The following is an 11,336-nucleotide window of genomic DNA, read 5'->3' on the forward strand; positions in this document are numbered from 1 at the left end:
TGGTTGGACAAGTTTACATTCCCACCAACAATGAAGTAAGGTTCCTTTCTGTCCACATCCCCTCCAGCATCTGTTGTTATTAGAGTTCTTGATTTTTGCCATTCTTTCTGGGGTGAGGTGATACCTCAATATTATTTTTATATGTGGAAGCTTAGACGTGTAAACTTAAAAATAGATCAACGACTAGAAGTTACAAAGTGGGTAAAGAAGAGGGTAACTGGATTCGATCAATTAATGATGTTTCTGTGAGTGGAAAGTCACAGTTAGCCCTGATAAAATTTAAAATTATTGCATGTTGATAAAACATGAATGAGAAACATAGAGCTAAGATTTTCTGTCTGCTCATTGTCTCCATGACCTGAAAGGACCATGTTACCACTGTTTTCCAGTGGCAGATGTGATCACATTTTTTTATCTGCACAATATGTGAAGATTGGCATAAAGAGGAGCACAGTGACCATTGCCGTGCTGTAGACAGGCAGCCGTCCCCGGCCTGCCCACCTGCTGCTCCCAACCTCCAGTTTCTGTACCCCCGCCCCCTCAATGGCTCTGAACAGCTGTCTGCCTCCTCTCTCACATAGTGGATCCTTTTCATCATTAGCCCAATTGGATTTGGAATTTGTCCCACATTGACTTCATTCTGGGGTTGGAAGACAGCACGTTTGGGGCCCAGTTGCAACATCTTCTGCACTCAGGGATGCCGAAGCCCTACATCCAGCAAGAGTTAAGCCACTGTGTGAACACACTGCACACCAATGGCCGTGCTCTCAGTCCAGTTCAACAAGTTTGTAGAGTTTTCGCAGAAGCAGCTCATGGTACAGTCATGCTTTCCCTAAAGAGTGAAATGAGAAATAACAGATTTATCTGTCAGTAATATAGAACAGAACCAAGGATGTAAGCTTCTTAAGGTTTTTGGATGTGCTTCTCACTTCCTTCAGCTCTTTCCTTGAATGTTGTAGCTCAGGGAAGTTTTGCTCATTATCTCTATCTAAAAGAACAGACATATTCATCCTCCTCTAACACCTCCACAAGATCTGTTTACATTCATCACCTACCATAAAATATTTCATCACCTAAAATTTAAGTGTTTACTTTTCCTATTCTGTCACATTGTCTTACAATCTGAGCACTGACCCATGAAGTTGATAAACTTGTCATTCTTGTTTGCTGCTTTTGATATAGTACAAGATGGTATCTGAGTGAATCATGAATTACTTAAGGAAATCTATAGATATAAGTCTAACAGTCCTATCTACAGCCTATTTTCGAAAACACCTCTTGTCCTCTGTCTTCATGAGACACTTCCATGTCAATATTCAGTTTTATCTGGAGGCTCATCATGAAATGGCAATTTGAAACAAGAAGAGATTTCTTGAGTTCAGTAATCTGTTTTCCACAATCTGTTTAACCAGAATAAGATGGAACCTTAGGAGAGATGTATGTCCTGACAATAACCAGGAGCTCTTTTTTTGTTTTGTATCAAAACAAGAGTTCACGTTGTTGTTTTTCTAGCCCACTCACTCCTCAGATTGTGAACATCTTGGTTGTAGATGGTCACCAGCCCCAGAATAGCTCCTTCTGATCTATCCTACTCTCTTCCTTCACAGAAGGGAGCTCACTTGCAGAGAAAGGGAGTGACCTGAACATCTGAATGTCTCTGCAACTTTTCCCTGGCTACTTTTTGCCTGGCTATTCTGAGTATGTTATGAGCGCCAGATTAGCTGCTGCCACTCCATTCTCAGTGCAACAGAAAAGTGTATTCACACTGGCATTTAGGTAAAAGCCCAGAAAGCATGGTGATTGGGGGTCCCAGCTGTTTCATCCTTCTCCTCTCCCTCCTTGTTCCCCTCTGTGATGTGTCTCTAAGGAATGCTATTCACTGAGGAATGTTAGTTCATTGGAACCCTGAGGATGCTAGTCAAGGAAAAGCTACAGGAACTTTTAGCCTTTCTCTCCAGAGGCTGATCAACTTCCAGAACTTTTAAGAGTTTGTATAATGAGAAAATGGAAAACTCACTCATTAATAACATGCAGCCTGTCTTCCTCTCAGCTGTCAAATTATGGTTTGTGTCAACATTTTAAACCAGCCCTCTGTTCTCCTGTGTGTATGTCCTCAAATTTCAGGTATTACTATAGGCCCAAAACTTCCCTGGAGGGGAAGATTTCACCAAAACTTTCATGATACATGTCAGAAACTTAGAATCCATTGTTGGGAAAATGATGGAACTAAAATGGTGGAGTTGACAACTTCAACCTCCTTCTCCTCCACAGAAACAGAAGTGAACAAGCAGAAACCAATGGAAACAACTTCATTAGAACCTGGAAAACATTTTCAGATTTACAACACCCAAGCAAACATAAATCCAAGAAAAATAACAGAAATTGAACTTCCTGAAAGACTGAGTGAAGGGGCTGATTTTTGTTTCACCTAACATAGAATCCATTCAAGTACTGCACAAGAACATTGAGAAACTAAGTAAAACACCAATGTCATATATAAGAGATAATCTAAGGTCTTTGAGGAAATTGGGAAAAGTTTCTTAGAGAAATGTGGTTCTTCTATCTCCTTTTTATTTCCTACACATATAATAGGTAAATGCATAATACTTATTTATTTTGTTTGGTACATATTAAAGATATAATTTTTATAAAAAACATAAAAAGGAGCATTTTGCTCTAGAAACCAGAGTTTTACATACTGTTAAAGTTATCTTGATATCTATATAATTTATAATTGTACAGATTTAGTATGTAAAACGTAGTCTACCATCTAGCCACCAAAAATACCTTAAAAGTACAGAAAAGTGGTGGTATACCACACAGTAGCAGAGCATATATTTGTTTCAGTGAGACTGAAGTAGTTATGAGAGACTCTGCAAATTAACTGGTGACATTTAGTAGACCTTAGAGAACTAAAACCAAAGCTCCTCAAATTATTTCATAAAATAGAAAGGAAAAGAATACTTGCAAACTAATTTTATAAAGGTAGAAACCTTGATATCAAAACTAGATAGAACATACAAAAGAGAAAATGCTAGACCAGAATCCTTGATGAACATAGATACAAAGATTCTTAAAAAATACTTGTAAACAAAATTCAGCAGCATATTAAAATGTTCATATAATGCAACCATATTAATCACATTAGCTTTATTATAGAAATGCAAGGATGGTTCAATTTATACAAATCAAGATATGTAATACATCATATAAATAGAATCAGGGACAAAAATCATCATCATCTGTGTGTGTGTGCGCGTGTGTGTGTGTATGTCTGTGTCTCTTTGTGGTACTAGAATTTGAACTCAGAGCCTCACACTTGTAGGCTTGCGCTCTACTCTTGAGACATGCCTCTACTTCAATTATCTCTCTCTCTCTCTCTCACTTTCTCTCTCTCTCTATATATAATTACTTGGAAAATTAAATATATTGAATAAATAGCCCTAAAGAAACTAGAACTAATAAATGCTATATACCACAAACTAACATTCTACTCAATAGGAAACAACTGAAAGCATTCCTTCTAAAATCAAGAACAAGATAAGGGCATTAACTTTCACTAGTCTTATTATAGTGTTTGAATTTTTAGCCATAGTAGTAGGCAAAGAGGAAGAGCTAAATGGGTTACAAATAGAAAAGAAGAAATCAATTTATCCCTGTTTCATACTACATATTGTTACTAAAACACCTTAAAGTTCCCACTAGAAAACTCTTTAAAGTTGACATTTTCAACAAAGTAGCAGAATACAAAAGCAACATAACAAAAATGAGTAGCTTTTATATACATAACAATAAACATGCTGAAAAAAAATCAAGAAAACAATCCCATCCACAATAGTCTCAAAACAAGCCTAGGAAATCAACTTAACCAGGGAGGTGAAATACTTCAACAATAGAAACTATAAATCTTAAAATATGTTTTGGTGGTACCAGAGTTTGAACTGAAGACCCCCTACTTTGTACACTGGTGCTTTTGCACTGAGCCATGCTGCCAGTATATAAAGATACTGTTCTTGTGCCCTGCCCAGGCATAGGCCTAGACCATGATCTGGTTCTTGACTCCCCATAGTTGCTGGTTTGACAGGTATACATCACTCTATCCAGTTGCTCTCAGTGACGATAGAGTCATGTGGAGTTTTCTGTCTGGACTGACTTGAAGCTTCAACTCTCCCAATTTCACCCTCTTAAGTAGCTAGAATTACAGGAGTGAGCCTCCAGGACCTACCTTGAAAACTATAGAATTTTGAAGGAAGAAAGAAAGCAAAGATACTAAAAAATAGAAAGTGTTAATAGACATGACCAGAGTTAGATTGTTTACATTTTATTATAATCAAAATGTTAAAATTACAGAAGAAAGAATATTGAAAGCTGCAAAAAATCCTGGTTTATGTACAAAGGCTACAAAAGAAAATGTACAAATTTATTATAACAGATATCTCAGCAAAAAATCTTAAAAGTCAAGAAAGCATAGAATTATATGTTTCAATTCTGAAGTTAAATCACTGCCAATCAAGTGTACTATATCCAGAAACTTTACTCTTTAAAATCAATTTAGATATAAAGGTCAAAATAAGTGCAAACTAAAGCATTTCAAGACCAGTAAACCAGCATGTAGAAGACTTTTAAAGAAAATCTATGCACAGAAGAAAGACAACCACAAACATGAGCGATCAAGAAAAGTTAAAATTCAGGAAGGGAATAGATCAGAAAATGAGAAAAAGGAAAGAGTAAAAAAAAAGTCCAACTCAATAAGCAAGGAGACTCCCAAGAGAAATAAGAGAGAAAGACAAACAGTAAAATCAATCAAAAAACTTGCCAGAATCAGCAAACACCTCTATAATAGCTCTAAATTCAAATGGTCTTAACTTGCCACCCCAAAACAGATTAGATGATTGGTTAAAAAAATAAGATCTATTACTTTTCTGCAACAAACATACCTTATTGGCAAAGATACACTCATACACTAAAAGTGGAAGACTGACTTTTTCCTAGGAGTTGGGAACCATCTCAGGGAATTAGAGGAGAATAATACAATCTAATGTTTTAAATATTTGGATTGTGGGGTACGCAGTCTACTAAAGGACCAGACAGGGAAGAAGGAATCAGTTAGGAGATAGGAACAGCCATAAAACTACAGTGGCATTAAGCAGTAAGCTTTTATTTCTGTGAAGTAGAGTTCCTACCGATGTAGCCTAGGCTCAACTGTTGGCTCTGCTGCTCTCAGATGGTTTCTATTGGTAAATGTGAGTTGGGTGGGGCTTGACTGAGCTAGCCTAGGCCCATAGGCAAGTATGACTTCCATGTTTCGCTGGCTAAGCCACAGAAGTTTTGAGGGACCCCCTCTAACTTGGGTAAATGTTTATTTCCACACTATAAATGAATAAACAAGTTTCCAGAAATTAAGTGGCTCACCTACACTCAGCTTCTACCAAATTGACAAACAAATGCTTGGATGGAAGATCTCAATTTTAAATCCTCCACAAAGGGCTTTGCCTTAAGTTTGTTGCCATTGAGATGTATAAAGGGATCTTATTTATCATATACAAAATTTTCTGAAGTGGGTATCACTGCTCTATTTCTCAAGTAGGAAAAAGAAGATGCAAGAAAGTGTATGAAATCTATACAGTTTCACACAATATGCTAGAAACAAAATCCAACTCTAAAACAATGATTTACTAAAATTCAGTTTTTAAAACAAATTCTGCCTAATAAAGGTCATATGTGTCTACCCTTGGAAGGATCTGGAGCTCCTTCCCAGTAGTGGCTTTAAACCTAGGTCTACGCATGCCTTTCATACTCTTCACCCTCACCAAAACCCAACTGGCTTCCTTTAGAATTTTACACAAGTATCTTCTCAATTTGGGGGAAATTTGGGCTTTGACCACAGGAATCTCTACATGTCTACATTTCCTGACCTCAAACACCTGCAATTATTCTGTCTTAAGAGAAGAAGTGTGGCAAATGCAGTTCTCTTTTATCAAAGGAGGTTATTATTTCCTTTCCGTTATCTGAGTTCTAAAGCTTAGCTCAGGGTAGAATTTGATTCTTTTCTCCACTACAGACCATACCTCTTTCCATTCCTTATGGTATTTGAGTGCTAATAACATCAAAGAACTTATATTTCCACATGGTATTAACCTAATTCCAATATCTACCTCCCTCCCAAACAATTTTGTTGGGTAATTCCCTTCAAGCCAGTTCTAACATTAGTGCATTATCTCATTTTTAAAAAGCTGTAACTGGCCATGATAATGAGCTAAAAGTTGTAAAACTTAGCAATATAAAGTATTTAGTGTTGTAATAAAAGATACAATTTGTAGAATTCTATCATGATTAATGATAAACACAATCAATAAAGTAACAATACATTGAAATTAAAGGCAGATGGTAAGTCTGTTTTCTTAGATTACTAAGTTTTTATATAATCTTATCTATAGTATAAGTCTTGTTACTCAAAACACCCAGTGCATCTCCTTTTCTCTCCTAAGGTGTGCACATTGTGGATATTTTCCTCTGGATGCAGATAATAGCCAAGGGATCCAAGACTTTTCTATTTCTTTCTTGCCTTTCTTTCTTCTTGTGACTTCTGTTTCTTGGTATCCCCTTTCTTCTCCATGCCTGCCCCTTGCTTCCATCCTACATGTCCTTGAATGGTCCTTCTCATTCTCTGCATTTCACTCTGCTCGACCACTGATGCCAATCAGTGCAAGGATTCTTTTTGTTTGTTTGTTTTTTTGGGTCCGGTCATGGGGCCTGAACTCTGGGCCTGGGCGCTGTCCCTCAGCTCTTCAGCTCAAGGCTAGTGCTCTACCACTTGAGCCACAGCGCTTTTTTCTTTTTTCTTATGTGGTGCTGAGGAATTGAACCCAGGGCCTCTGGCATGCAAGACATGCACTCTACCACTGAGCCACCTTCCCAGCCCCAGTGCAAGGATTCTTGAGGTCAGGAGACATACCAGGAAACATACATGTCTGGGTCCCTCTAGAACTGAATAGTGGAATATGCCGTAATCACTGAGGCCCCAAATTCTCAAAGTGTATTCAACTCACAGGGTTGAGAAATAAACTTCAGAGGAAAGTGAATTTGCACACCCAAATTCCAGTTGTAAAGGAGCTGGCTACATATGCTATACCAGAATCCCATACCAGGACAAGAAGGTTTTAGGCTTGAGTGTATTGTCAGGGAAGTGCTAAAGAATAGAGATCTAGTTTGTTAGCCCCTTCCACCTTGGTCTGACAATTTATTTTTTCAGAGGTATCACTGAGCAGATTCTGCCCTTTCCAGACTCCCCTCCATTCCTACAAATAATGTCTTTCTTCTCCATATTCAGCTGTTGGAACCTTCTCCAAGGTCAGGTCTCAACTGAGCCTGATGAAGGCCTCTGCCTACCCGCGTTGCAGGGGAGACAGGTGATTGGGGTCTCTTGGGAACAGAAATGGGGGTCCTAGAACCTGAGATCACCCATCTCTTACCCCTGCTGCCTTCTCAATAGTTCTAATATCTGTTCAGTCTGCAGTTCCTTCCCCATAGTATAGTCACAGTCGCTGAGGGTGAAACAAATTCTGTCAGCAGGCTAAACCCTGTAGGTCAGTGAGAAATGTTCAGCTCTATAGACACAGACTTCATTTCCACACCAACTGTGCTGGCTTCATAAAAGTGGACCTGTCTCCTAGAGGTGACTAGCAACTAATTCCCCTACGCAGAATATACAAGTTCACTTTTCAGACAGGCAAGACCTCCACTAGTAAGCAGTCAGGGGAAGTGTGACCTTGAAGAACAGCTGGCCCAGGGGTGTTTTCCTGGTTGTGTGTAAGTGTGTGTGTGTGTGTGTGTGTGTGTGTAAGGGGTGGTGAACCAGCTCTGAGGTCTCAGTAGGGAGCTCTGCCAGGAACCTGTGGAAGATGGGCACAGTAATCTGATTCCTGGACCACTCCCAGTGGCAACTTTTCTCTTTATTTTATCTATTTTTTTTTCTTTTTGCACAGCTGTGATCCTTAGGGCGTCTTCTCGCAGATCCAGCGGTAGCTGACGTCACAAGGTGCAGCATCAAAAGTCTTTGTCAGGCCTATGGTGACACAGTTGAAGTTCTGGTTCTGATGGGTCACACTAAGTGGGAAAGAAAACACGTTTATGGCTTGTGATCTCTGTCCCGCCGTTTCTGATGGCAGAGTGGGAGTGTGGTGGGGCCTGCACACAAGGGCAGCAGGCCCACCATCCTGTCATAACTTTCCCTCTGCACCAGCCCTTCTACGCCAGCTCAGCCCAGCCCCCTCCTTCTCAATCTAGCTTCTCCAGATCCAGCTCTACACCCACTTCTTCCTCTTGTTCCCAGGGTGTAGGAGTCATTTAGACTCCTGGGCTGAAATATCTCCATGGCTTCCCTTCCCCAAGTGTGTTTGTACTCCGTGCATGTACATAAGCAGGAAGACTTAGCTGGCTGGCTTCAGGAAAGACTTGGTAGAGGTATCTGTTGGCCTTCTCCCATCTCCTTTTCTATCTCTCTTTCAATCTAACAGAAAAGAATCTGGTTTCAAGGAAAAGTAGTAAGCTTTGTGCGCTGAAATGAATATGGGGGTCACATGTGGTGCTGCCGCTTTGTGCTGTGTGACACTCAACACATTTCAACCTTCTCATCAGTCTCTATTAGATAGTAAGCAAAGTTTTCTTAGGTGTCAAGGTGGATACTGTGGGAAATTCTGTAGAGTGCTTAGCGTAGGGCCTGACACTTTTGTAGACATGAATGTTAATTTTGTCTGCTCTGTAGGACCAATAGTGGTAGGCTGGGGTCCTGACTTGTTCCTTGTCTGAGACAGCATTTCCATAGAACAATGGGAATATTACATTTTATGCCAAAGTTTCTCCCCATGGAATGAGTCACTGGAGATTATTCTTGGAAGTTAGAAGTCCATAGCTTTTAAAGCAGAGGCAATTTTATCATAATAACTTTAGGTTAGCTAAAGGAGCTACATCATGGAAAACTTATAAGCATTTGGGAAGAAAGGTGATTTTCAGTTTGAGAGATATGAGAGCTACAAAAACAACTTGTTTGGGTCTTACTTGGAACAAAATGATTTGTCATATGAATCCTCTTATTTATTATGTAAGATGTTTAATATTTTTTATAATAAGAAGTTTAGAGCAAATGTGTCTCTGGGAACATACGAGTTGGAAGAAAAAAGAAAACAAATTGTTGAGCCTCAGGCTTTGAACTATTTGGGGATAAATTTCAGGTTTGATCTTTTGACATAAAGCAAGATTCCCCAGAAAAATGTGGGAGGTTCACGTACTTGCCATTGAACTCAGAGTTGTCGATCCAGTGCCATCTTTTCTCTGTAGTCCCAGCCCCACGTATTAGGCCAATAAAATACTTCTCAACACCAGCTATCTCCTGAAGGTAGGTCTACAAATTAGAAAGCGAACACCTCAACAGTGGTTTCTTGACCGCTGCCCTTGAGTCAATCAGATGGCATTTGATTCTGTGAATAAGGAAAGCTGTTTGGGATAGGAGGCTGTCTATAACAAGTGTCGATTATAATAGACACTTGTCCTGAAGAAGAAGTTCATTGTGGGGGGCAGTACTGGGATTTAAACTCAAGGTCCTGCTTTTGCTAGGCAAGGAATTCTGCAGTTTGAATCAGGTCCTCCAGTTCCTTCTAATTTCATTATTTCTCACGATCCCACTTTGTGGCTGGCTGTGATCTACCTATGTATGCTTTCCATGTTAGCTGAAACAATAGGTGTGCACCATTAGGCCCATTTTTAAAAAATTATTGGTTAAGATTAAGTCTCATAACTTTTTGTGCTGGCTGGCCTCAAACTGCAATCCTCCTGATCTCAGCCTCCTGAGTGTCGAGGATTGTTATAGGTGTGAACCATTGCACTGGCCAGAAGTTCTTAAACTTTTCAGGCAGTCCTAGCATCTCGAGGTCTTGCTAAAACACAGATTGCTTGGCTTCTGGTGCAGAAATTCCAACACAGAGGATGAAGAATTTATATTCCTAGCAATGCCCAGGTGATGCTGGTGGTGGTCTCCTGGGACCACGCTGAGGTAATGGGGAAGGGAGAAAATACAGTGGAAAACAGGTGATTTCAAATGTATCTTTTTATACTTGGTATACATCTCTGTTTATCTATCTATCTATCTATCTATCTATCTATCTATCTATCTATCTATCTATCTATCTATCTAAGGTACTCATAATATTAGTCTTTATATTCTAAGTGAAGTTGAATCAGATACTAAATTGAGTGTTATATCATTTAACATTTTTTTTGTGTGTGTGAGGCTAGCATGGAAAATGCCATAGACTAAACTTGGGATTTACCTAAACTTAAGTGATCAAGAGAGGAAAGATCAGCAACTTCCTGTCCCTTCTCTCTCTGTTTCCTCTTTTATCCCCTGCCTTGCTCCTGACTTTCTATCTGAAGGCATTTTTTCCTTCCTACTGGGTTACACAGAAAACCTGTAATCATCCCAACTCCTGTCTTTTGTTGCTCATCTATTGTCAAAATTCAGAGAAGAAAGCTCTTCCACAAATTCATCTCAGTCACAGGAGGACATTTGAGATCAGGAGGGAAGGAATGAAGAAAGAGAAACAGGAATATTATATAGCACATTTCTTCACAATCAACAAATGCTTGGATTTGAAGAGACATTTATAAACCAAGTCAATTATAGTCTGTAGTTGATCAGAACTAAGTTTGAGAATCAGAGTAATATGAATTCAATTCTATGTTTTGTTATTTAGGTATATGATCTTGACCAATACTTCTCTCTGTCCTAATTTCCTCATTTGTAAAATATAAATTAACAATATATCCTCAGGATTATTATGGGACAAAAGGAGATAAATAAAGCTTTTTTTTTGGCACACTGTTATACAAAGTGGATTTTCTGGAACAAAGCTTCAGTATGATCTGATTCTTTGTTTTTCATTATTAATCTTATTAAGTCACATTTTCTTTTTTTTTTGTTGGTCATGGGGCTCGAACTCTGGGCCTGGGCGCTGTCCTTGCACTCTTCAGCTCAAGGCTAGTGCTCTACCACTTGAGCCACAGCACTACTTCCGGTTTGTGAATGGTTTATTGGAGATAAGAGTCTCTCAGACTTTCCTGCCTAGGCTGGCCTTGAACAGCGATCCTCAGATCTCAGCCTCCTGAGTAGCTAGGATGACAGGCGTGAGCCACCAGTGCCTGGCTTTTTCTTCTTTATTTTGTATACTGGAATGACACACTAATATCTCATGTGGATGAAAAATTCTGTTATTTGAAATAACTCTTACTCATCAGCTTTTTGGTCATTCCATGTCCTTCCTTCCTTCCTTCCTTCCTTCCTT

At 39.1% G+C, this 11,336-nt stretch overlaps 1 protein-coding gene across 1 annotated transcript in view; it reads right to left on the minus strand.

Annotated features, from left to right (window-relative positions):
* Nucleotides 1-7,951: 7,951 nt before the first annotated feature.
* Nucleotides 7,952-11,336, minus strand: part of Clec5a (C-type lectin domain family 5, member A) — a 10,712-nt gene continuing 7,327 nt past the window's right edge. The window contains exons 5-6 of the mRNA XM_013021654.1: nucleotides 9,288-9,400; nucleotides 7,952-8,106 (exon numbers count right to left, since the gene is read on the minus strand). Coding sequence (XP_012877108.1) covers nucleotides 7,995-8,106; nucleotides 9,288-9,400 — 225 coding nt within the window. The 3' untranslated portion in view covers nucleotides 7,952-7,994. The remainder of the gene's footprint in view (nucleotides 8,107-9,287; nucleotides 9,401-11,336) is intronic.

This window comes from Dipodomys ordii, unplaced genomic scaffold (assembly GCF_000151885.1).
Source record: "Dipodomys ordii isolate 6190 unplaced genomic scaffold, Dord_2.0 Scaffold56, whole genome shotgun sequence".
Lineage (NCBI taxonomy): Eukaryota > Metazoa > Chordata > Mammalia > Rodentia > Heteromyidae > Dipodomys > Dipodomys ordii.